Consider the following 25,978-nt stretch of genomic DNA (forward strand, 5'->3'; position numbering starts at 1 on the left):
CGGCCAAACTTCTTCCAGGAGGAAACTGATGTTTTGGTCCGGGAAGTCCAAGCTTGCAGTGTTCGAATATACAAAACTGCGAGCAGACCTCCTTGGGCTGATGATGCAAAGGTAGCCTGGGAGGAGGTCACCACAATTGTAAATCAATGATGCGTTTCTCTCGTGCGCACGCTCTCTCTTTCTCTCTCGCAGTCTCACTCTGTTTCTTTTCTTTTGGCTTTTCTAAGATAACAGATGCTGAATATATACTCCCTATCTGATGCTGTGGCTGTTTGTGGTTGGCTGAGAACTCATTAGTTTGCAGCTGTGTGTTGGGTTTCCATTTCCATTACGCGTGCCAAACGGTGCCAATCCCCTTTGATCTGACATCAGATGTGACGGGACCGTCGATATAGAGATACATTTATGTGCTGATTGCAGATAGTTGCATTGAATAGTGGTTTTGTGGCTTTTTATTGCATTATTAATGTGCCTGATATTCTGGACTTCGGCTTACACTGGCTGTGCTCCGCCTGCGCTGATAGTAGACCTGATTTCAGATGGCGAGCTTTTAGCGCACCTTCAGCGAAGCCTTTTGGCACGAAACTGTCACTGCGCCAAGCTGGATCTGTAGACACCTCCCCCTGCTGCACCACCACACCCATCTCAGCGCACCTCGGTCTGCCAAACTACCAAACTGAGCGCGCCTTGGGTTGCACTGCTCGAAACTAGCTCTGCGCGGGGTTCGCCACCCTGCGCCGGGAAACTAGAGCCCTTTGACTTATTTCCACCCAGCCGACAGTGGGACTTATATTCATTGTGCCGACAGTGGCTTGGAAAACCGCCCCTAACCGTGTCACACGGGGAAGAGGGAAGAGGGAAGGCAGCTAGAGTTCTTCCAACATTTGCGGTTAGATTATCATATGTTTTTATTGACAAAAACATAGGCTGCTTCGGCTGATTTTTTTTTTATGTGCGCATGTGCCCCTAAATATTTTTTACAGTTTGCACACACTTATTTTTATTCGAGTGAAACGCTCGCACTGTCGAGCGCTAGATCTGACAGCCTGAGCACATCGGCACAAAACGCTACAGCGTTCGAGATATTATTTATATCATGAGAAGTCAATACTGCATATGATGACAGTCCAGCCCTGAACACATCTACAGAGGAATTCTGAATCACCGCCCTAGCACCACCTTCTGTCAACAGAAAGCTACTTTATACATTCTTTGATGTCCCTCTTCTAGTAGGTTAATCAGACCCGTCTCAAACTTGCTGATCTAAGTCCTTATACCTTGATGATATTTAAAAATGAAGCTTTTGAGTTTTCATCAAACGCTGTCACCGTGGCGCCGCCTTGTTCGCCATTAAACACAATGTTGTTTTGAAGGGACAAGTGATGCTTGAAAACTCACCAAACGTGGCATGCACATCACAGGTTGCAAGTCCTGTTGTCTGATGTGATTTTTGTGCTTTGTTGCACTAAGATGGCTCAACAGCACCCCCTAGAATATTTCAATTAAGCAGCCCCCAAAGCTGGTTTGACCTGCATGTATGAAACTTGGTAGGCACCTGTAATACTCAATCACGTTCAAAAAAGCCTCTTGGAGCCATGCTCCAAACCCAACAGGAAGTCCGCCATTTTGAATTTACTTGTGCCACTTTTGTGCGTTTTTGCCCATTTACAGGGCTTGTCAATTAACGAACTTGTCCTACAGATTTAATCAGATTGGCTCCAAACTTGGTGTATGTAAGTGTGACTACGTTGTGACCAAAAGTTATCACAGGATTTGCCTAATGTTGAATGGCGCACCTGCTACTGAGCGTTGAATCTTGAGGTCTCGCCATGAAAAACAAAATTGCTGTAGCTTTGGCATAAATGGTCCTGTCTCCACCAAACTTCACATGATTCATATTAGTCCCGCCCTGAACACATTTTCATTACCATATTGTCTGATACTCATAGACTCACCTAGTGGCGACAGGAAGTTGGTCTCATCAAACACTTATCTTTCGATTTATCTGAAAGTTACATGCTGTGGTGTATATTTGATGTACAAAAACATGATGTATAATTAGTGCGCTCTCCAACTCCCCCTAGTGGAAAGAGAAAGTGATACAAAATGTGAAATATGTTATTCCAGCACTGTATCAAGGATATGCAGAGTCACTCCTGCATGCGATATCTAACTTTGACAGAAATGAACTGACGAGTCAGAAGGCGTCCTGCCAGCCAATTTTATAATCTATTGTCGTCCTGAATTTCCACCACTAGGTGGCGCTATAATCAAGGACAGTGCGTTTTGGGTAATAACTCCCATATATTTTGTCGCGCATTCAAAAACCTCATATCCACGCGTTCAGGGAATTGTGCTGAATCTTGTGATATAGGCAACGCCCATTTCCGCCTACCTTTTTTCCCGCAAATTCGCAAAATGTCGCAAACCTACTTTTTCGAACTCCTCCCAGGCAATTTCACCGATTGGCATGGAACTTTGCACACAGCATCTGTGGACCCTCCTGACAAAAAGTTATTCAAAGAATTTTGATATTCCAAACAATACTCAAGTTATTAAATAACAACTTCCTGCAGATTTTGTTTTAAACAGGAAGTGATGCATATCTCCACATTGGTGTATTCGAATGACATGAAACTAAGTTTACTCCTGCCCCATGAGCCCCTGAGGCTCTGTGCAAAATGTAAGGCGATGACCACCAGGTGGCACTCTTTAAATTGAAGTATTTTATATCTCAACATCAGTTGGGCGGATTAACACGAAACTTGGTATAACTATCGTCAGTGCCCTCTTGAGGATATCTGACGAAGGACTAACCAATCCGCCAATAGGTGGCGCACTGGTGGCCGTCTAATTTAATATTTGGCACTGTGCCAACACCATAACACTCATGGAAATACAATTGATAGGGGTGGTATAGACTAGCCCCTGTAAATCACAAACCAAAAATGACCAGCAGGTGGCACTATTTTCAATGCAAAAGTGTTTTTGGCTAATAACTCCCACATAATATGTTGCACATTGTTAAACCTTCTATTTACATGTTCTCTGAAATTAGCTGAATTGTGTGGTGTAAGCCACGCCCACTTTCGCGGAAACTTTCCATTCGCTAAATCGCAACAAATGAAAAACGTACTTTTTCGAACTCGTCCTAGGTAATTTGACCGATTTGCACCAAACTTTGCATGTAGCATCTGTGGACACTCCTTACAAAAAGTTATTCAAAGAATTTTGATCATCCAAAAAAACAGCCAAAATATAAAACAACAAATTCCTGCACATTGTTTTCAAAACAGACAGTCTTTCATATCTTGACCAAATACAGTCCGATTACCACAACACTTTTACTAATTGTGTTCCATGGCCCAATGAGGGTTTGTGCAAAATTCAGTGCAAATCGGCCAACAGGTGGCGCACTGGTGGCAGTCTAATTAGTGTGAACGAAAGTAAATTGGAAAATCTTCATATCCTCTTCAAAACTCATCGACTTTCAACCTCTTCTTGTCCCCCATACTTTGAGCTAGAGACACCATGTCAACTTTTAAAGAGTCAGAAGACCTTGAACTATTGGGCATGTATTCAGCTTCTACTTTTTGGAAAAATACATACGTGGGTTGGGTACCAGTATACTGGAAATGTAAGTAAGAGATAACGTTTATTTTTTAATTTATTACAACTGACAAGACATCTAGGTGCACGTCCCCCAACGACAGCATGCCCCGACGCGTGTGGACTGCGAGGGCCCGTTCATCACTGCTTGCAGCTTTAATTATTATTATTATTCTTTACCCGACTTTATGTCCCAATTTTGCCCCTTTCCCAAATTTCAAAATGCTTCTAACTTTCCACATTTGTCCGGCCACATCCGAAATTTGATATTTTTGGGCGGTTGCACATGGTCAATGCGAAATGCCGAAATAGCACCCCCTACAAATTTTCAAAAAACCCTCCCCATTGGGGTTAGTTTGTCGTAGGCAAACGAACTTTGCTACACACATGTATCATACTCAGACACACAAAAAAGTCTCTTAATGTCATGGTAAAATCCCAACAGGAAGTCAGCCATTTTGTTTTGAAGTTTTTTTTCCCCCATGGGGGGGACAAAATGCCTCTATAGCGCTCCCTTGAAATTTTCAAAACCCCCTCCCCTTAGGGGTTTTTTGGGAGTTGGAACATGAAAATTGGTACACGTGTATGGTGTCCAAACGCACATAAAAGTCTCTGGCACCAATGGTCTACTCCAAACAGGAAGTCAGCCATTTTGATTTTGACTTGTCATTTTGGCATGACTTCCACATGTTGTATTTTAACAAACTAGTCCTAGGGATTTCATCCAGTTGACTTCAGATTTTTTACAGATCATCCAGAGACCATGCTGATCAAAAGTTGTGCTCTACATGTCTGTAGGTCAAAGGGCGTGGCTGCTATGGCGCTGCCATTTTTGATCCATCGCCATGCATATTCAAGCAGCTCTCTCTCCCACATAATTACCCAAACTGCTTCAAAATTTCTGTACATGATACATGAGCCCCGCCCTAAACACCTCCATATGCTCGCAGGCAATCTTGCTCATGCCGCCCCCTTGTGGAAACAGGAAATGCCATCTTTTACACTGACAAACACCAACCTCAAGCTCCTGACCTGATCAGCTACATTTTGTGGCCACATGACAATCAAGTTGAAGAATCTCCACAGTGACACACGTGTCCTGTCATGTTGCAGGCTGCCACGGCGGCGGTGGTGACTTTTCATCCTTCATTACGGAAAATCAACTTGGTATAAATTCTTCATGCACTGCTCGAAATTTCACATGTGTGATGAGGGTCCACCCCCGAACGCACCTACCCACATCTGGTTACACTCGTAGCGCCACCTGGTGGATGAATGAAACATTGTGTTTTTTCGCTCCTGCCAGGTTTTTTCTCCCTTCTCGCTTCGCGCCACAGCCCCCACGTGCCTCAGGCCCCCACGGTTGCATGGGGGAGCGAGGGCCCGATCACAGCTGCTTGCAGCTTTAATTATTGTTTTTATTATTATTCTTTCTTTCTTTCTCCCGCCGCCTCTTTAAACTGGAATTTGACCCCCTAAACATGCTCCAAAACTCACCAAAATTGGCACGCGTGTCAGGACTGGCAAAAAATTTTATGAAATGAAAAAATAATCTGAAAAGTGCCAAAATGGCCTCTCTAGCGCCACCTAGCCTTTTAGGAACACTAAAATGGCTGCTGCGGCTTGTCGGAATGACATAGAAAGATCAAACCAAAACTGGCTTGTTCGTCTCATCAAGACCTACAAATCACGTGCCCACACCTCTGAACCCAACAGGAAGTGAGCTATTTCCCTTTAAAAATAAGATTTTGCTTTAAAAATGCTCTTTTTCAAAATTTCTTAAAAAATCAACTCCTCCTTCACCATTTATCATATGGGCTTCAAACTTGCACACATGACAGATGAACCTAATCAGATACTCAGCAACGTTTTCATTACTCGAATGGTTTGGATTTTATGGCATCTTACAGGTGATGTCTTACAAAACTGATTTTTGCTCCACCTAGACACACTAAAATGCCTGCTGCGACCCGTACGAATGTCGTAGAAAGACAAAACCAAAACTGGCTTGTTCATCTCATCAAGACCTACAAATCACGCGCTGTAACCACTGACCTAAATCCAACAGGAAGTGAGCTATTTGCCCTTTCAAAGTAAGATGTCATTTTTCAAAAATTCTCTCACTAAAAAAATATTTCCTCCTACACCATTTATTGTATCGACCTCAAACATTCACACATGATAGATCATGCCCTGCTAAACAGTTCCTCTGAACAATTTTGTCATTACTCGAACGGTTTTGATTTTATGCCGTGTTAAAGGTGACATGTCACAAAACCTCTTGACAATTTTTGTGCCACATAGACACTGTAAAATGGCTGAAGAAAGATCAAATGAAAACTGGTTTCTTCATTTCCTCGAGACCTACAAATCACTTATTTACACCACTGACCTAAATCCAACAGGAAATGATCAATCTGTTGATCAAATGATTTCAAGTTTTCATTACTAAATAACTGATGTATTAAGTTTAACTTCATATGTGTCCAGTTTCTAAAACCTACATCAAATTTAAGAGGCAAGAAGTCTTTAATATAGCTTATTGAGCTTAAGACGGAGAGATCTCTTGGTAGCTTAAACATTTGCTGTACCTCTTTCCAAGTCCTATAGGTGGTCTTTGACCATTCTCCAGGAAAATCTCGGATTGATTTAATCCTAGTAAAAGGAATTACTGAAAGAGGTATATTAATACTATCACTTTTTTCCATATTGAGCCATCTTGTATTTATATCATCTGACAACCACACTGTCATTGCTCGTAATTGTGATGCTATTCAGTACTTTTTCAAATTAGGCATTCCTAATCCCCCCTTGGCTTTTGCTAATTGTGGTACTTTATATCTGACCCGAGGCTTCTTACCCTGCCATATAAATGGTGATATGAGACGGTCTATAAGAATAAACATAGATTTAGGAGGAGCAATTGGTAGAGTCTGAAAAAGAAAAAGAAATCTTGGAAGTAAATTCATTCTAATAATCTCCACTCTTCCTATTAATGTGAGAGGGAGTGTACCCCAGCGATTTATATCTTTTTGAATTTTTTCTACTAATTTTGTATAATTTGCTTCACACAAATTTAATTCAGAAGATATATTTATTCCCAGATATCTAATGCCTTCTCTAGGCCATTTAAATAACAATACATTTTTCAAGTGGGGAGAAATCAGATTATTCATAGGGAATGCTTCTGTTTTGGACACATTCATTTTATAACCTGAATAAAGTCCAAATGTCTCGAGACACCTCATTAAATTTGGAATACATTTAGCAGGATCAGATATATACATAATTATGTCATCTGCGTATAATGACAACCTGTGCTCCTCCCCATTCACTGCAATACCGCTTATATCTGAGCTTTTCCTTATTAATTGCGTGAGGGGTTCTATACGCAGAGAAAATAGGAGAGGCGAGAGGGGGTCTCCTTGCCTACAGCCCCTCCCCAGCTCAAATTTATGAGAGAAATACCCATTTGTCCTTACTGATGCCTGTGGGGATGAACATAAAAGCTAGACCCATTTAACGAAACCCTTCCCTAGACCATATTTCCTCAATACTCCAAAAAGAAAAGGCTAGGAGACACGATCAAATGCCTTCTTGGCATCTAAAGCCAGTGCCATACATGGCGACGAATATTATCAGACAGCTGACGACCAGCAATGAAGCCTGTCTAATCTAGGTGTACCAGGGTTGTAATAACAAATTTAAGCTTTTTTGCCAATATGGTGGTTAATATTTTACAGTCAGAGTTTTGAAGTGCTATGGGTTTATAGGAGCTACACTCTGTAGGTCCTTACCCTCTTTATATATTACTGAAATGATTGTCTCCTTCCAATTTTGAGGGAGTTCCCCAGTTTCAAATGCGTATCTGTAGGCTTTCTCTAAAATCAGACTTAAATCATCTACAAAAACTTTGTAAAATTTGTTACAATATCCGTCTGAGCCCGGGCTTTTGTTATTTTTCAACCCTTTAATTGCCTCTACTATTTCCTCTCTTGTTATAGGACCATCTATAGCTTGTGAAGTCTCATCAGACAGCTTTGGCAATTTTATATTTTCTAAGTAAATGCCTAATTTTTTAGGGTCTGTGCATGTATCTGTATTTGAATACAGTTTTTTGTAAAAGGTAGCAAAAGCTTCCGATATCTCATCTTGTTTATAAAGAAAAGACTTCTCTGAATCACTATTTTTAACCTTTTGTATAAGTGTTAAACTTGTCTGTTTTTTAAGTTGAGATGCTAAGAGTCTACTAACTTTACTTCCATGTTCATAATAGCGTTGTTTTAGGAATCTTAGATTTCTCTCAATATTTTCTGAGTAAATTTCCAAGAGCCCTCTTGGCTTTGCCAAGTTGGGTCAAATCATTTGTAGTTAACTGACTTTTATGTTTTTGTTCCAACTGCTTAATTTGTTTTTCAAGTTCTATACGTTATTTCTCTCTTAGTCTCTTCTTAGCGGATGCAAATGCAATTATCTTTCCCCTCAAAACTACTTTAGCTGCCTCCCATAAGATCACTGGTGATATGTCCTCTGTGTTATTGAGTTCTAGGTATTTGGCTAATTCTGTCTTCATGTAGTCTTTAAAGATGTTATCATTAAGAAGGGAGACATTTAGCTGCCAAAGGCTTGGACTAATACATCTTCCCAAATCCCATACCAGACTAACTGGGGAGTGGACACTTAAAGTTATATTGTGGATTTTACACTCCAAAACTCTATGACACTCATTTTTAGCAACAAGGAAATGATCAATTCTCGAGTATGAGGAATGTGGATTAGAGTAAAACGTGTAATCACGCTCCCTTGGGTGTAAATTTCTCCATGCATCAATGAGTCCTACATCCTCAATCATATGATTGAGAGCCTGACTCGCACCCGAAGGTGTAGCACGTGAGGGTGGGTTTTTATCCAGTCTATTTGAGAAAACACAATTAAAATCTCCTCCAATTAATATAATTCCCTTTGCCTTTTCCATACTGAATTCATTCACTTTTTTAATAAATGTAGGAATATTTTCATTTGGGGCATAAATATTCAGCATAGAGATAGTTACCCCACATATGGAACCATTCACTAATATAATTCTTCCTTCCTTATCAGTAAATTTTGAATGCATACAAAACTGGAGTGAGCTATGTACAAGTATTGCTACCCCACACCTCCTACCTGAACTATGGGATGAATAATATACTTGACTTGCCCATGACCTCTTACGTTTTTTATGTTCAGAGTCTGACAGGTGGCTTTCTTGTATAAAGGCTATCATACATTTAAAATGTTTAAGCTCATTAAGAATTTTTTTTTTCTTTAAGTGACGATGTAGGCCCTTAACATTATAACTGAATACTCTTATATCTTTCCTTGGTAATTGCATTTTGTTTATCTAACCATTTGTTTTGTAGTTTACAAGAAGATTGTAAAGATGAATGACCCTGAGGTGAAACTTTAATCATAACCCATGACATAAAACCAAATATTAGAATAAACACAATGACTATATATACTTGAATATTCAAAATCCAGATTTCCATTATGTTATCCCATAAATATATGGGATTTCCTTACAGTATAGATAAAAAAATCACAAAAAATATTTGAATCGAAAAAGGAAAACTGTTTACTGCAAAGAAATAAAGGATTATCCAGATCATCCACATTGGAGTCTAGGCCTTGACTGCATATCGTTCTCTGCAGTCTCGCCGTAAATCTGTGTTTCCATCCATGTACACAGACCTCCCACGTTCATATCTCCCACTCAAATCGTAACTATTTACTATTTCTACTCCACCCCTGAAGGAAACATTACAGCAGTACACCTTTAATTTTTCCCCCCTTCCTACCAAGATATTAACAAACCAGGTATCAAGGCTCATTTTCTATTCAGCCTTTTTACACTGTACGCCATTTCTCAAAAAATGGTTAACTGCAGCTGGCGTATCAAAGGTATGAATGCGGTCTGCGTGGGTCACAAGCAGTCTTCCTGGAAAGATAACCCAGTGTTTGTCAAGCCCCTTCTCCCTAAGTTTTTGGCGAACTTCGTAGTAGTCACGTTGTTCTTTATATACCTCAGCCGACAAGTCCGGGTGGAATCTGATCTTGTTGTTTCGGTAGGTCACCTGACCCTTTGCTCTCGAAGCTTTCCATACACGTTCGTTGTCTTGATGGTTCAGGAACCTCACAATGAAGGTTTGGGGGCAGAAGGATTGCGCATTTGTCCGATTATACGGTGCGCTCGCTCTTTCACACTCATCTTCCAATTTCGGTGTCGTGCTTTAAGGATGTAATGGCTCTCATAAGGTCGACACCGGTAATGTTTGTCACCTGTCCGCCGTTTGTTTCCAGCAGTGCAGCGTCTTCCTCGTGGTGGACCGAGTCAGCAGCAGTCTCAGCACCCATTTGCAAGAAGGTATTTCTTGTCACTGGTTTCTGTATATTTGGTTGAAGATAACTAGTTTAACTTTGAGTAACTTTCAAAGGAGTAGTTGGGTGGTTTTTGCAGTAGTTATCTTAAAGTTTGCGAAAGAGCAGGAGGAGTGCTGCCATTCAGCTTGCCGCCATAACTGATATCCCAAGCCTTCCACTTGTCAGCTCCATCCCTTTCCAACAGCTCTGGTCAAATCCTGCCTCTCCTCTCTGCTCCCTTTCTTCTCCGCCATCATCCATTCTTCACACTGGAATTGTTCCTACTCTCTTCAAAACTGCAGCCATCACCCCAATATTGAAAAAAAACCTGGTCTAGATCCAAACAACTGCAATAATCTCCACCCCATCTCTAACCTACCCTTCATTTTAACCACTACGAACAATTCCAGTCTGGTTTCCGCCCCTCCCATAGCACAACTCTGGAACTGACTCCCACCTGACATCCACAACATTGACTTTCTTCCACTGTTTAAATCCAGACTCAAAACTCACCTGTTCAAATTAGCATACTCTCTATGATTGCACTGTACATTTATTTCTTGTTTTTTTTCCTGTGTTGTCTTTCCTTGTTGTTATTTATCACTTTGATTACTATTGTACAGTGACCTTGAGTGTTTTGAAAGGCGCTTTTCAAATAAAATGTATTATCATTATTATTAATATCATTATTATTAATATCATTATGCGGTTATGAAAATCCCATCTATGTTTGCAGTCTGTGATTTGCTAGTAACAGAGAGCAGGGTCCAGGGCTAAATTGGTGTTAGCACTACGTGGGATATACAGTCATAACAATAACATCTGTAAATTCACGGGGCAGGTAGAAGGGCCAGCATCTCACTGTAATATACTCCAGGTCTGTTGAGCAGTGTTTGTCGATGGTGGTCGTATTCGTACACCAGTGGTTATTAGAGTATATACACAGCCTCCCTCCTCTGCTCTTACCGGAGCCCCTGTTCCTGTGTGCCCGATGCACTGTGCAGCCTGCTAGCATGATAGTCTCGTCAGGGATCTTGCTGTGGAGCCAGGTCTCAGTTATCCCCAATAGGGGGCAGTCCAGAACCGACTTTTGCGCCCCGATGATCATTTCCAGCTCACCCACCTTGTTGCCACATAACACTTTGATCTTTAAAAGATCATCTGTATGTAGGGTGGTGTAGTGGTGTAGGTATGTAGTGCTGGTCGACAACAGAACAAACGTAACAAACAAAACGCACCGCCATCTTGTATTTTATTGACATTTTAGATTTGTTTAAAGTGAGATATTAAGTTTAGTGACTTTGCTGTTTTTTATATTACTGTTGCTGAAACATTGAGTTATAAAATATTTTAATATTATATATATTATATTTTAATCCTGTTGTGAATTTATTCTTTTTAAAAAATATTATTCCTTGTAAAATTTACAGTATTGGTTATCTGAGGATCTCTTTCACATCCTAGCAAAAATTGGTATTGAAACTAAATATCGAATTTAAATCCAACTGAATCAAGACCTTGTGAATAGAAATTGAACAGTATCTCTAAAGAGGTGGCTTGTTTTAACAGTAACACTGGTGAGAGTGCAACATTTAGCAGTTGTACAAGGATAAATGCAAAAACAATAAAGGGACGTCGTGATGCTTTTCTATGAAGTTCAGCTCTAACAAGTAATGTTTCTAAAATTCCATATACTGTATATTTCCAGTTTGCGTCACACTTACTTTCTCTTTCTTATCCTCAGTTTCGGGGCTTGGCAGTCGGACCTTTAGTTTGACTGACCCTTCTCTGAAAATATCTCCAAAGCCAACCCCTCGAACCTTCTTGGGCTGAGCGATGACTCCGTTCCCTGAGGCAGGTTGTGGGGATGTGGGGGTGGTAGTGCTTTCTATTCCAGCTCCATCTGTAAAAGGAGATACAACAGGGTGAGAGAGGATGAATTAGTCCACAAGTATCACATCTTACTGCTGTGTCTCCTGCTGCGATACTCTACAGGACTGAAAACATGATTTCCCTTGGAAAATACACTTTTTATCCTCTTTCAGCCACCAGAGAGTGCCAAAGTTGTGTTGATGTAATAAACAAAGATTACCATTAGAACATTCCTTAGTATATGAATGAAATATTCAGTTCTAAATAAACTTGTATCACATTTGATGCTACCTAGTATTTCCTCACACTGTAGGATTTAAATGTAGTCACTTAATATCCAACCTCAAGCTCCGAATCTTCAAATGCACGCACACACACAGGCACACACACACACACACACACAGAGCTGTTTAAAAAAGAAGCAGTGAAAGCATGCAGAGTGTATCTACATTGTTCTGGTAGCGTTCCTAAAGTGAACTACATTTTAAAGCTCCTCACACACTGACAGACACAGCTGAGTCTAAGAACAAATGAATCTACTCTGAGCTTTGTTTTTGGTATCGTGCCTAATCTAACATAATCTCAGTTAACCTTCTCTGATGTTTTTCTCTATAACCTACAACTTTCACATGAAGGAGGCACTGCTTGTTCGCTGTGTGCGTCTTACCGGCATCGTCTAATGCTGTGTCGCTTGAGTCTCCCTCCTCTCCCAGGGCATCCAGCTCTTTGACAAAGTTGGAGGGAAACAGTCCTGACTTGCCATTCAAGTTGCCGCTCCACCAGCCCTCTTCAACCTGCACAGAGAACAAATAATAAGATAAAAACCACCTGAAGTGCTAATGTGAATTTTTTTCCCTGTCATTTTCAATGCAAAACAATCTGGTGCCTCCGGCCATGGCTATCGTCTGTGTGGAGGTATGAAAACTTTTAAAACCCATCCAATCTGACTTTAAGACAATTTAATACTTTTTAAGGCCTACCATTAATAAATATGTAATAGTGTGATATCTTAAGACTCTTTAAGGACCTGCAACCACCCTGGGATTATTTAACATGTCTCAGACCAAATTTTACACTGTAATACACACATTAGAGGTGTTTATTGTTCAAAGGCCACCACACACACATTTCCCTTTACCTTATTATTAGTACTTATTGCTGCAGTCAATATAAACCCACAGTTCATCTCCTACAGCCTGCACCACAAACAACCAGTTAACAGTTGGTGTATATTCAGTGGTTAAAAACATTTAGTGGTTGTAATATCACACCTACACCACCGTGTCTCAAACAACACACCAAGTTCAAATAAACACAAGAAATTTGTGCTCTAGATAAAGGATCAGCACTCAGAGAATAACCTCCTAAGCTCTATGATAATCTATTATGGCAAGGCTTAACTATAAAGACCAATGAGCAGTGACAACTAACACGTCTTTGAGGTCATCAGGTAGGAACCTCCTTTCACCAGTTCTTCGTCTAGTTGGTCCCACGACACCTCCAGGAGGTTAGACAGTGATCTCTGGCGGCCCAGAGACACTCCCCTAATGCCAACTCTCACTGCTCTCCGCACCAACCCAACAACCTCCTTTACCTTACATTACATATGGCTTTATCAGCCCAAACAGCACTGCCACCTTCAACAAACCCAGGCTTCGTTTATGCGAGCTCCAGGTTGTGACCATGCAAATTCTACCTTTCCTAGCACATTCACCATACCTTATTTCAGATGCTACATATCGTAACTCCAATATAAGCTAAAGTTAGAAAAAAAACTGAGTCTGCTGTTTTCTTTATCCTGAACATTCAAAGGTCACCGAGAAAATAGGCCAAGGCCAATGAGGATATCCCAGGAGATGATTCCCACTTGTCCAACCTTTCCAAAAGTATCAGATGGTAAACTTTATGTGAATTGGTTTGACATATTAGACATTTACAATCTGTAAAGTCAATGCATGCATTAAAGGTACCTCTTCAGTGATGTCTATGATGTCTCCGACTTTCAGCTCCAACTCATCTTCATTCTGTGGCTGATACTCAAACAGAGCCTTGCACTGTCTCTTCTTGGGCTCTGTGAAAGGCAGGTCACATAAGACCAGTTAGTCAACCATACTGTTATATGGCCTAATGTGCATGTGAGCTGGTACCAGTCTGTGCTTTATCAAATAGGACGAGCTGTGTGTAGAGGCGTGTCTCTGTCTCTTGCAGAATGTCAGAGGGGGCAGTGTGAGAACTGGAACAGTGAGAAAGCAAGCAAGGTGTAAATCCAGGAAGTGGGAGTGGCAATCCACTGCCTCTGGGACTGTTCAGTAAGGTTGGCAGCAGACACACCCTGCTGAACAAGCAGAACAGAACTGCACACACAACATGGAACAACCAAAGAAGAATTAGGTTTGACCTGAATGTGTTAAAACCTTTTTAAAAAGTTTCCAACAAAGACAACACAAGGTACTGGTCCTGCGCCTCTGACACATTAAAATCTGGAAGAAAACAGCAAAGTCACTTTCAATGCTTACACAGCTGCTTGCGCAGTTAGCTTGTATACTATATGACTTGAATGCCGCTGTCACACTGAACGTCACTCTGAGCCCCATTCAAACTTTACAACTTCATATGGATGACCATAATATTCAAAAATAATGATATTACTACAGACATTCCTGTAATCCGGCATGTCATATATATATATATGTATATGACTGTATGTGTGTACATACCAGATGAATGCCACACAGAGTTCTAGCAGCAGACCCATCTCTAGAACAACTGTTAAGAGGAGACCGCGCGAATCAGGCCTTCATGGTCAAATAGCTGCTAGGAAACCACTGCTAAGGAGAGGCAACAAGCAGAAGAGATTTGTTTGGGCCAAGAAACACAAGGAATGGACATTAGACCAGTGGAAATCTGTGCTTTGGTCTGATGAGTCCAAATTTGAGATCTTTGGTTCCAACCGCCGTGTCTTTGTGAGACGCAGAAAAGGTGAACGGATGGATTCCACATGCCTGGTTCCCACTGTGAAGCATGGAGGAGGAGGTGTGATGGTGTGGGGCTGTTTTGCTGGTGACACTGTTGGGGATTTATTCAAAATTGAAGGCACACTGAACCAGCATGGCTACCACAGCATCCTGCAGCGACATGCCATCCCATCCGGTTTGCGTTTAGTTGGACGATCATTTATTTTTCAACAGGACAATGACCCCAAACACACCTCCAGGCTGTGTAAGGGCTATTTGACCAAGAAGGAGAGTGATGGAGTGCTGCGGCAGATGACCTGGCCTCCACAGTCACCGGACCTGAACCCAATCGAGATGGTTTGGGGTGAGCTGGACCGCAGAGTGAAGGCAAAGGGGCCAACAAGTGCTAAACACCTCTGGGAACTCCTTCAAGACTGTTGGAAAACCATTTCAGGTGACCCACCTTTGAAGCTCATGGAGAGAATGCCAAGAGTGTGCAAAGCAGTAATCAGAGCAAAGGGTGGCTATTTTGAAGAAACTAGAATATAAAACATGTTTTCAGTTATTTCACCTTTTTTTGTTAAGTACATAACTCCACATGTGTTCATTCATAGTTTTGATGCCTTCAGTGAGAATCTACAATGTAAATAGTCATGAAAATAAAGAAAACGCATTGAATGAGAAGGTGTGTCCAAACTTTTGGCCTGTACTGTATATACATAAATAAAGAAAACACATTGAATGAGAAGGTGTGTCCAAACTTTTGGCCTGTACTGTACATATATATATACATAAATAAAGAAAACACATTGAATGAGAAGGTGTGTCCAAACTTTTGGCCTGTACTGTATATACACATACATATATATACACATACACAAGTTACATTAGATTATTGCAGTGTGTGAAAAAGTCTCAGGGCCACTCAGAGGGAGGTCTTGTACAGTTTGATGGCCACAAGCAGGAATGATAGATAGTTCGTAGCTTACACAGCATCCTCCACTCTGACACCACCATCAGAGAGTCACACTCCGTTCCCACAACGTCACTGGCCTTTCACTCTCTGTCCTGTCATTAAAGGCAAAAGCCCACAAAAATAATCTTAAAAAAAAAAAAAATAAAAATAAGTGAGTACACCCCTCCCATTTTTGCAAATATTTCATTTTGTCTTTTCATGGGACAACACTGTAGAAATGACACTTTGATATAACTTAAAGTAGTCAGTGTACAGCTTGTATAGTAGTATAGATTTACCTTCCTCTGAAAATTACTCAAAACACAGCCATCAACATCTGGCAACATAAGTGAGTACACCCCACAGTGAACATGTCCAAGTTATGCAAAAAAAATAAAATACAGTACATGGATCACACAATGCCTACCTAAGTTGAATATAAACCCAAATATGGCATCTAATGTCGTGTTTGATGTGTACTGACTAATTACCTCCGCCAAGTATGTTTTCGCCGGCATTGGTCAGTTTGTCTGTTTGTTTGTCTGTAAAGTAACTCAAAAATTTATGAACGGATTTTGATGAAATTTTCAGGAAAGGTTGGTAATGGGACAAGGAACAGATGATAAAATTTTGGTGGTGATTGGTTGAAGCAAAGTGGATAAAATAATAAAATGGTCGGAAATCTGAGCTGCTTGGGGGAGGTCTGCACTCTCTGAGTGCTTTTCTAGTTATTTTTACATTCACTCCACCTTGAAGCTGTTCAGAATGATAAACACATTTGATTTCTGATGTGGTCAGACAACACATCATAAGAACCACTTCTGAGAGAGAAAAATGTAGTTAAAGTATTGCAGTAAAAGTACTGTTTGGTTCCTCTGACTGATATTATTATATATGACATCATTAGATTATTAATACTGAAGCATCAGTGTTAGAGCATGTTACTGTTGTAGCTGCTGGAGGTGGAGCTAGTTTCAACTACTTTATAAAAACTTGACTATTTTTATTATGATCAGGCCTGTCACGATAACAAATTTTGCTTGGCGATTAAATGCGTCAGAAATTATTGTGATAAGTGATAATATTGCATAATATTGTGCTTTTAAGACCATTTTTATTATTGTTGTAATTTTGCTGTTTTTGGACCATTTTTTAAACTTACATAATGATAATAAAGGCAAAATGATGCGAGTACTCCTTTTAAAGAGAAACATTAATTTAACAAGAATATTTAGGAATACAAAAAAGAAAATTTAAATATCCAAAGTAGCACATAAAAATATCGAAATAAATAAATACATACAAAGAAAATAGACTCTCAGTCTCTCACTCTCAGGTGTGCATTTAAGTTGGTCATATTCGCTCTTTTTGTTGAGATGGTTTTAGAACAAACCCGGCACAACGGCTCGTCCAAATTACTGGGCTCCCCTCTGTCATTTGGTTTAAATCCAAAACACTCTCATACAGGGGCCGTGGCATTTGGTTTAGGAACAAGTTCCCTGCCTTTCTTTTGCGCTCAACTCTGTTTTTTTCTCCGCCTCATCTCCCCCTCACGAAGATCGCACTGTGTGTGTGTAGCCCATAGCCCCGTCACCCCCACAGAGACAAAGACACTCGATGACAAGAGCTTTCCCTCCGTTCATTACACTAATGAACCAACTCACCTGGCTGCCAGACGATGCATGGCAGTGAATGCTCTTGTTGTCCAGTCTCTTTGGTGGAGAGAGGCGAGGAAAACAAACACGCATGAATATGGCAATTAATCCCTTTTATTTTACCGTGCAATTAACTGACTTATCGTATATTGCAACAGGCCTAATTATGATTCCCAGTCCTGCCTGCTCCCGTTGACTTTTTTCCCCATCCCGTCTCAATCACGTGACGAATAGTGAAACTGATTCCTATCCCTTGGGAATACCACGGAAATCCCGTGACCCATGGGACTCCCGAAAAACATGTCAACCTGTAGTGTGGACTGCAGGCAGGTCGGTCTAGTACCTACGCTCTTTTACTACAAAGTCACGCTGTTGGAACACGTGCAGAATGTATTTCATTGTGGGGCGTTGGTGGATTGGTGGGTGGAGCGGGAGCGCCATGTGCAGGGCTGTTGCCACGGCGGCCGGGGTTCGACTCCAGCCTGTGGCCCTTTGCTGCATGTCGTTCCCTCTTTCTCTCCCCCTTTCACACTGACGCTGTCCTGTCAATTAAAGGCAAAAACGGCAAAAAAAAAAAAAATTAAAAAAATGTGTTTCATTGTCTTCCTGGAATAAGCAGGGACGTCCCTGAAAAAGACATTGTCTGGATGGCAGCATGTGTTGCTCCAAAACCTGTCTGTACCTTTCAGTATTTATAGGCCTTCACAGTATGCAAGTTACCCATGATGCCATGGGCACTAACATAGTGTCAGTCCATCTCAGATGAGCTCAGGCTCAGAGAAGCCTGCAGTGTTTCTGGATGTTGTTGACATATGGCTGTCACTTTGCATGGTAGAGTCTTTTTTTTTCTTTAAAGATTATTTTTTCAGGCTTTTTTGCCTTTAATGTACAGGACAGAGTGAATCTGGGGTGAGAGAGAGCGGGGGGGTGGACATGCAGAGATGGTCACAAGCGGGAGTTGAACCTGCGACCGCTACAGCAGGGTGACAGTAGTTTTCAAAAGTGTTCCTAAGCCCATGTAGTAAATCCTTTTTACAATCATGTCGCTTTTTAACAAAGTGCAGTCTGAGGAGTCATAGGTCACAGACATTCATTGTTGGTTTACAGCTTTGCCCCTTACATGCAGAGATTCCTCCAGATTCTCTGAAAATTTTGATGACATTATGGATTGCAGATGTTAGAATGTAATGTGAAATCACTGAATTCTCTGATAAATGGTAAATAGACCTGCACTTGTAAAGCACCTTTCTAGTCATCCGACCACTTTTTCCAAAACGCTTTTTACACTGAGAGTCACATTCACCCATTCACACACACATTCATATACTGGTGGCCGAGGTTATCATACAAGGTGCCAAATGCTACTCAGTTTTTAACACATTCACACATCAATGGAACAGCCATCGGGAGCAATTTGGTGCTCAAGGATGCTTCGACATATAGGCTGGAGGAGCCAGGGATCAAACCGCTGAGCTTCCGATTGGTGGACGGCCCACTCTATCTCTGAGCCACAGCCACCCACACAACTGTGTGATGAGAAACTGTCTGTTTGCCCACACAATTTTTCACAAACTGGTGAACCTCACGCCATCCTTGCTTGTGAACAACTAAGTATTTTGATGACGCGACTTACTTACCCAATCATAATACTAACACCAATTAACCCATTTACCTGTGGAATGTTCCAAAGAGGTGCATTCCACACCTGTCCATCTTTTATTGCCCTGCTCCAGACTTTTTTTGGAATGTACTAGAAGCATCAAATTCAGAATGAGTGTATATTTACAACAAACAACAAAATTCAGTATCAGTCTGAACATTGAATAAATTGTCTCAGTAGTGTATGGATTTGCAAATCAGCACATTCTGTTTTTATACACGTTTCACATAGTGTCCCAAGTTTTTGGAATTTAGCATTGTATTTACAGATATCTTTCACCCAAACAAAAGGACAGCATCTTACTCTTTGCAGCGGCTGGTGGCTGAGGCAGGAAGCCACCAGTTGGGATGCCGATAGTGCTCATCCTCTGAACCAGGTTGGCCACATTTCCTGCACTCTTCTCTCTCCTCGGAGGCTGAGAGGCTTCCTCTTTTGGCTCACTCATTGTTTCCTTGACGTCTTTGGATTCCTTCTTCAGTTCCTAAAGAAAATACCAGAAACACAGCAGTAAGTGGGAAGCATTCTTTCCCAGCATTCTATAATGTTACTATCATTAAATTATTATTCTAACCCCAACATGTCCAAACATATTCTGAATATTGGTTTCTATTCCTAATTACATTTCAGAATACACAGATGCATCAACTATTCATACCATTATACAGTGTTTACCAGTGTTTCCCTTACCATTACGCTCTCTGCATTGCACACGGCAAAGTTCCACGCGTCTGGGTGGCATAAGCGCCACCGCCTCCGGGGTAAACGCAGCGGTCGGCTGGGATAAAATTTATGATGGAGTGGACCGGAGCAGAGCGAAGAATGCGCAGAACCAAGCGGAGCAGACGAGCGGCGCAAAGTGACAGGTCTGCTAGCGAGGAGCGGAGATTTTCACCCGGTCCACTCCGCTCACATGCTCTGCCGCGGACATCAGGTCGAGGAGGAGGAATAGCAACTATTTCAAAGAGACACTATAAATGTAAGCAGCTAGGTAAGATGACGTGTGCCGTCTGAGTGCCGTAAATCGTTTCGTCCTGGAAGCGACCTGGGGCGGACCTGGAGACAGTTTCCTAAAGGTATGGATATATGCTATATGGAAATAGCTTATCTTCACACCGATGGTCTCATTTGCTGTTGTAGGTCACGCACAGACATCAGTAGAAACGAGAGACTTTTGCATATCCAGTTAAAAGTTCCTTGTAAAATGCTAAAAATGGGGAAAATCCTGCACCATTTTTACTAAACTGCTTGGCTTTAAAAGGTTGTGAAGCTGCACTCTGGATCTGTTGCTCAGTCTTCAAGGAAAGTGCAAGAAAAACAGTAAAAACAAACAAACAAAATCCAGAAGAACGCATGATGCAACAGCTGCTCCAAAGATTCACGGACGAAATCATGGATAAACTGGAACATATGAGTAAGGATTTCAAAGAATTCCGATCTGAAACGAAGAAAGCCTTTACTGACCTGAGCCAGGACGTAAAACTGATTAAACAAGAGCTTAAGGACACCCGACAACAGGTGAATGAGGCAGAGGAAAGACTTTCATGGCTCTCTGCCATTGAAATCTGGATGGGCTATAATTTTCTCCAACTAAATGCTGCTAAGCAATTGACTCCAGCAATTGTAAAAAAGGACTCTTCAGATCACAGCGACTCTGATGGAGACCATGGAGAAGAGCAATCTAGGCAACTGAAGCCACGGAGACTACAGGCGCCCTCTAAAAGATTGTTTACAAAGTCGCCAACGGCCACAGAGAACACTGACGACCAGCCTGGGCCGAACGGTGAAGTTCGGCGTCGCTCACGGCAATCTAGTCGTGTTTCATCCCAGCATCCCAGCCCAACAACAGCAAACACTGCAGGGTCAGATGAATTCAGTGAAACTGATCTGGATTCGTCAGATGAATGGTTGCCGTCTGGATCAACAGCCTTGTCCCAAGACACTCCAGACAGATTTTGACTGCTTTATTTTTTTACTCAAGAGGCAATCTGATAAAGTGTCCTGTAGTGAGAGATGAATTGAGGGTTAGGAAGGGAAGGAGGTTATGTGTTTTTAATATTTTTTTTATATTACTATTACTATTGCTATTTGCATTCAGATTTTATATTTAATTGTTGATAGTATTTCCTTTCTATACGCATGCTTCTAATTACTTTATATTTTTTATATATTTTATATTCTTTGTTATGCACCAATACACCAAGCCAAATTCGTTGTATGTGAAAAGCTAATTTGCAATAAAACTGATTCTGATTCTGAAGTGACATGGACTGGAGGAGGGGGAGGGGACTGGCTCAAGAGAGTATCTTACACATCGTTATGTTACTGTGATTTCAGACACACATCATAGGGAGCCACCGCCATGTAGGCCCACTAGTTCCTCTACTGTAACATCTGTTGCCAGTACAGATGCTGAGGAAGGTAAGAGAAAAAATATTTTTCTGCACACCACACAACTAAAAAAAATGTAATGTTGTTTTATGGTAATTGTATGTACTACCACAATTTACAGGTTGTGCATCGAGCAGAGATCCCAGACCTCCCACTCCCACTCCTGTTGGCAGTGCAAAGAAGAAGAAAAGTTAACAAAAAAGAAAAAAAAAAAAAAGCTAGCTAACATTAGCTATGCAGCATTCATTGACAAAATGAATAAAGTAAAATTTGGCCTTTGGGAAAGTGGCAAGGATTAAACAGAGTAAAACTTTTGTGTAACCCTCTGTTGATATGCTCTGACCAGCAGAGTCAAGTAAAGCAGTACCTAGGTTATGCTAAATGTTAGAATCGGCTACTATTCCGAGTTCTTAGCAGTTGATGTTGAGCTGGCTAAATTTCCAGTTTAGCAATGTATATTCAATCAGGCTTAACAGAAAACCATAAACAAGGTAGAAATGTTGATAACTACAGGAGGTGTTAGTTACAATCTAGGGTGAATAGCCAATGGATAATAATGCGGCGCCTCCACTGTGGAGTTACTAGCCTTATACACCATGAGCTGTGCCTAGGCCTGTTGCAATACGCGATAAGTCGATTAATTGCACAATAAATTTAAAGGGAGATGGTAACTTTTCCGCCCACTATTAATTGCCATATCCATGCGTGTTTGTTTTCCTACATCTCTCTCTACCAAAGAGACTGGATGACAAGAGCGTTCACTATCATGCATTGTTTGGCAGCCAGGTGAGTTGGTTCATTAGTGTAATAAATGTAGGGAAAGCTCTTGTCATCGAGTGTCTTTGTCTCTGTGGGGGAGGTGGGGCTATGGGCTACACACACACACACACACACACACACACACACACACACACATATACAGTACAGGCCAAAAGTTTGGACACACCTTCTCATTCAATGCGTTTTCTTTATTATCATGACTATTTACATTGTAGATTCTCACTGAAGGCATCAAAACTATGAATGAACACATGTGGCGTTATGTACTTAACAAAAAAAGGTGAAATAACTGAAAACATGTTTTATATTCTAGTTTCTTCAAAATAGCCACCCTTTGCTCTGATTACTGCTTTGCACACTCTTGGCATTCTCTCCATGAGCTTCAAAGGTGGGTCACCTGAAATGGTTTTCCAACAGTCTTGAAGGAGTTCCCAGAGGTGTTTAGCACTTGTTGGCCCCTTTGCCTTCACTCTGCGGTCCAGCTCACCCCAAACCATCTCGATTGGGTTCAGGTCCGGTGACTGTGGAGGCCAGGTCATCTGCCGCAGCACTCCATCACTCTCCTTCTTGGTCAAATAGCCCTTACACAGCCTGGAGGTGTGTTTGGGGTCATTGTCCTGTTGAAAAATAAATGATTGTCCAACTACACGCAAACCGGATGGGATGGCTTGTCGCTGCAGGATGCTGTGGTAGCCATGCTGGTTCAGTGTGCCTTCAATTTTGAATAAATCCCAAACAGTGTCACCAGCAAAACACCCCCACACCATCACACCTCCTCCTCCATGCTTCACAGTGGGAACCAGGCATGTGGAATCCATCCGTTCACCTTTTCTGCGTCTCACAAAGACACGGCGGTTGGAACCAAAGAGCTCAAATTTGGACTCATCAGACCAAAGCACAGATTTCCACTGGTCTAATGTCCATTCCTTGTGTTTCTTGGCCCAAACAAATCTCTTCTGCTTGTTGCCTCTCCTTAGCAGTGGTTTCCTAGCAGCTATTTGACCATGAAGGCCTGATTCGCGCAGTCTCCTCTTAACAGTTGTTCTAGAGATGGGTCTGCTGCTAGAACTCTGTGTGGCATTCATCTGGTCTCTGATCTGAGCTGCTGTTAACTTGCGATTTCTGAGGCTGGTGACTTGGATGAACTTATCCTCAGAAGCAGAGGTGACTCTTGGTCTTCCTTTCCTGGGTCGGTCCTCATGTGTGTTTCCAGACTGACTGACCTTCATTTCTTAAAGTAATGATGGCCACTCGTTTTTCTTTAGTTAGCTGATTGGTTCTTGCCATAATATGAATTTTAACAGTTGTCCAATAGGGCTGTCGGCTGTGTATTAACCTGACTTCTGCACAACACAACTGATGGTCCCAACCCCATTGATAAAGCAAGAAATTCCACTAATTAACCCTGATAAGGCACACCTGTGAAGTGGAAACCATTTCAGGTGACTACCTCTTGAAGCTCATGGAGAGAATGCCAAGAGTGTGCAAAGCAGTAATCAGAGCAAAGGGTGGCTATTTTGAAGAAACTAGAATATAAAACATGTTTTCAGTTATTTCACCTTTTTTTGTTAAGTACATAACTCCACATGTGTTCATTCATAGTTTTGATGCCTTCAGTGAGAATCTACAATGTAAATAGTCATGAAAATGAAGAAAACGCATTGAATGAGAAGGTGTGTCCAAACTTTTGGCCTGTACTGTATATATATATATATATATATAGATGTATATATGTACCTTGAACGCAACACCATCTCCGACAAGGAAATAGAAAGCCTGACGTGCAATGAATGGAGACCTATTATCCTGCTTGAACACAGACAACTAAATTCTTTCAACAATGTGACTCAAAATAATGATAAAATGTGTCCATGACACATGCTGCTCTGACTCGCGCATCTGTCTGCTTGCGCTGTAGTGCGCGCCGAGGGTTTTAATTTTTAGTGTTGAATCAAAAGTTAAACACTACTTATCAGCAATCAGAAGTGTTTTTTCATTTGTGAATATTTTTATCTTAATTCTAGGGTTGTAAGAAACTACCTTTTTGCCATCATTTGTAAGTTATTAACTTTTTTGGGCTCTTTCTTTTGCTCATCTGACCAGATGTCTTAACCTTCTGGTCCAGAGTTCTGACATTGAATAATAGCCAGAAAAGTGTTTTTGCAAAACAAAAACACCCTTTTGTTCAAATGACCTTTTGGATAAAAAATGTTGACACTTCAATATTGTACCGAATTAGATATGTATCTGAAGTTTTGTGAGAATTCATGAGTTATGGCCAAAAAATTTTTTGTAAGGTCACACCAACTTTCACCTTTGACCTTCAACCACAAAATTCTAATTAGGGATGCACCGAATATTCGGTAACTGAATATATTCGGCTGAATGTTGCAAAAAAAACACACGTTCGGTATTCGGTGGAATAAGTGAAAAGCAAGGCCGAATAATAGCGGCATGTTTTGATAACGCAATCAAACAGCGTGAGGTGACGGACAGAGTAAAATGTCGGCAGTGTGGCGATATTCACCGCACTGGCATTTGCGACTAAAAATAGTTTTGTTCGGGCAAAATAAATCATTCAGCATGCTGTATGAGTACAGAGTTCAACCAGCAGCGAAACGAAACGGCGAATCCCGCTGGTTGTGGGTTGAACGGCGGCGCATGATAACGGTTTCCCGGCGACAGAGAAGTCCGGCTCCAGGTGAATAACGTGTTGTCATGACTGCCCAAAAGTACCTGAACAGCCGAGCCATGGCTGCACACAGTATGTGGCGTATCAGAGGAGAAACGAGCCGTTCACATTTTTCTCTTTGTGGCAGGTAACGGTCCACAAACCTCACTGCACTTTAGGGACTGTTCTTTACTTACAGTATGAAGGGACTTCAGGGAAGAGAAGTCAATAAATAATTTGTTCCATTGAAATATCATTGATGTACTATAGAAAAGTGATTTATCTTTTTATAAATGACAAAAGGCACATCTGCCTCACTTTTGCTGTGGTATCCTGATACTACTCAGAACCGTGATACTTTCACTGGTATCGTACCGTGGGTCCAATTTTGGTACCATGACAACACTAATCTGGAGGGGGTTCATCTGCAAAAACTAATGAAAAACTAAACAACGGCATTCGGCCAAGCGTTTAATATTATTCGGCTTCAGCCACAAATTTTCATTTCGGTGCACCCCTAATTGTAATCAATTTATGCTTTACTCCAAGTGGACATTCATGTCAATTTAAAGAAATTACATTAATGTATTCTTGTGATATGATGTTCACAAGAATGAGACAGATGAAGTCACACTGACCTTTGACTACCAAAGACTAATCAGTTCATTATTCAAGTCCAAGTGTACATTTGTGCCAAATTTCAAAAAATTCCCCCAAGCTGTTCTTGAGATATCGCCTTCGAAAGGATGGGATGGCTGGACGGATAGGCGGATGGAGGGACAGACTGACGGACTGACTGATATCATGCCTCCGGCCATGGCTATTGCCAGTGCTTTACTTTAACTGTAAACTGCAGCAGGTTCACAGTGAATGACCCAGCAAGCAATAGTCGTGATTTAAATGTATTGGCTATACTTAGCTCCGATTTAGTCTAGCTACATGTAACCCAAATCTAGCCGATTTAATTTTGAAATTAATTAAATGTAATTTTCACCATTGCAGATGCCGTGCGGTATGATATTCAATCACGTA

General features: G+C 41.2%; 1 protein-coding gene across 2 annotated transcripts in view; it reads right to left on the reverse strand.

Annotated features, from left to right (window-relative positions):
- Window positions 1-25,978, reverse strand: part of LOC125897372 (CD2-associated protein) — a 260,984-nt gene that overhangs the window by 160,580 nt on the left and 74,426 nt on the right. For both annotated transcript variants that reach the window (XM_049590680.1, XM_049590679.1), the window contains exons 3-6: window positions 19,411-19,588; window positions 13,854-13,954; window positions 12,551-12,677; window positions 11,736-11,914 (exon numbers count right to left, since the gene is read on the reverse strand). In XM_049590680.1, coding sequence (XP_049446637.1) covers window positions 11,736-11,914; window positions 12,551-12,677; window positions 13,854-13,954; window positions 19,411-19,588 — 585 coding nt within the window. The remainder of the gene's footprint in view (window positions 1-11,735; window positions 11,915-12,550; window positions 12,678-13,853; window positions 13,955-19,410; window positions 19,589-25,978) is intronic.

The sequence above is a fragment of the Epinephelus fuscoguttatus genome, linkage group LG11 (assembly GCF_011397635.1).
Source record: "Epinephelus fuscoguttatus linkage group LG11, E.fuscoguttatus.final_Chr_v1".
NCBI lineage: Eukaryota > Metazoa > Chordata > Actinopteri > Perciformes > Serranidae > Epinephelus > Epinephelus fuscoguttatus.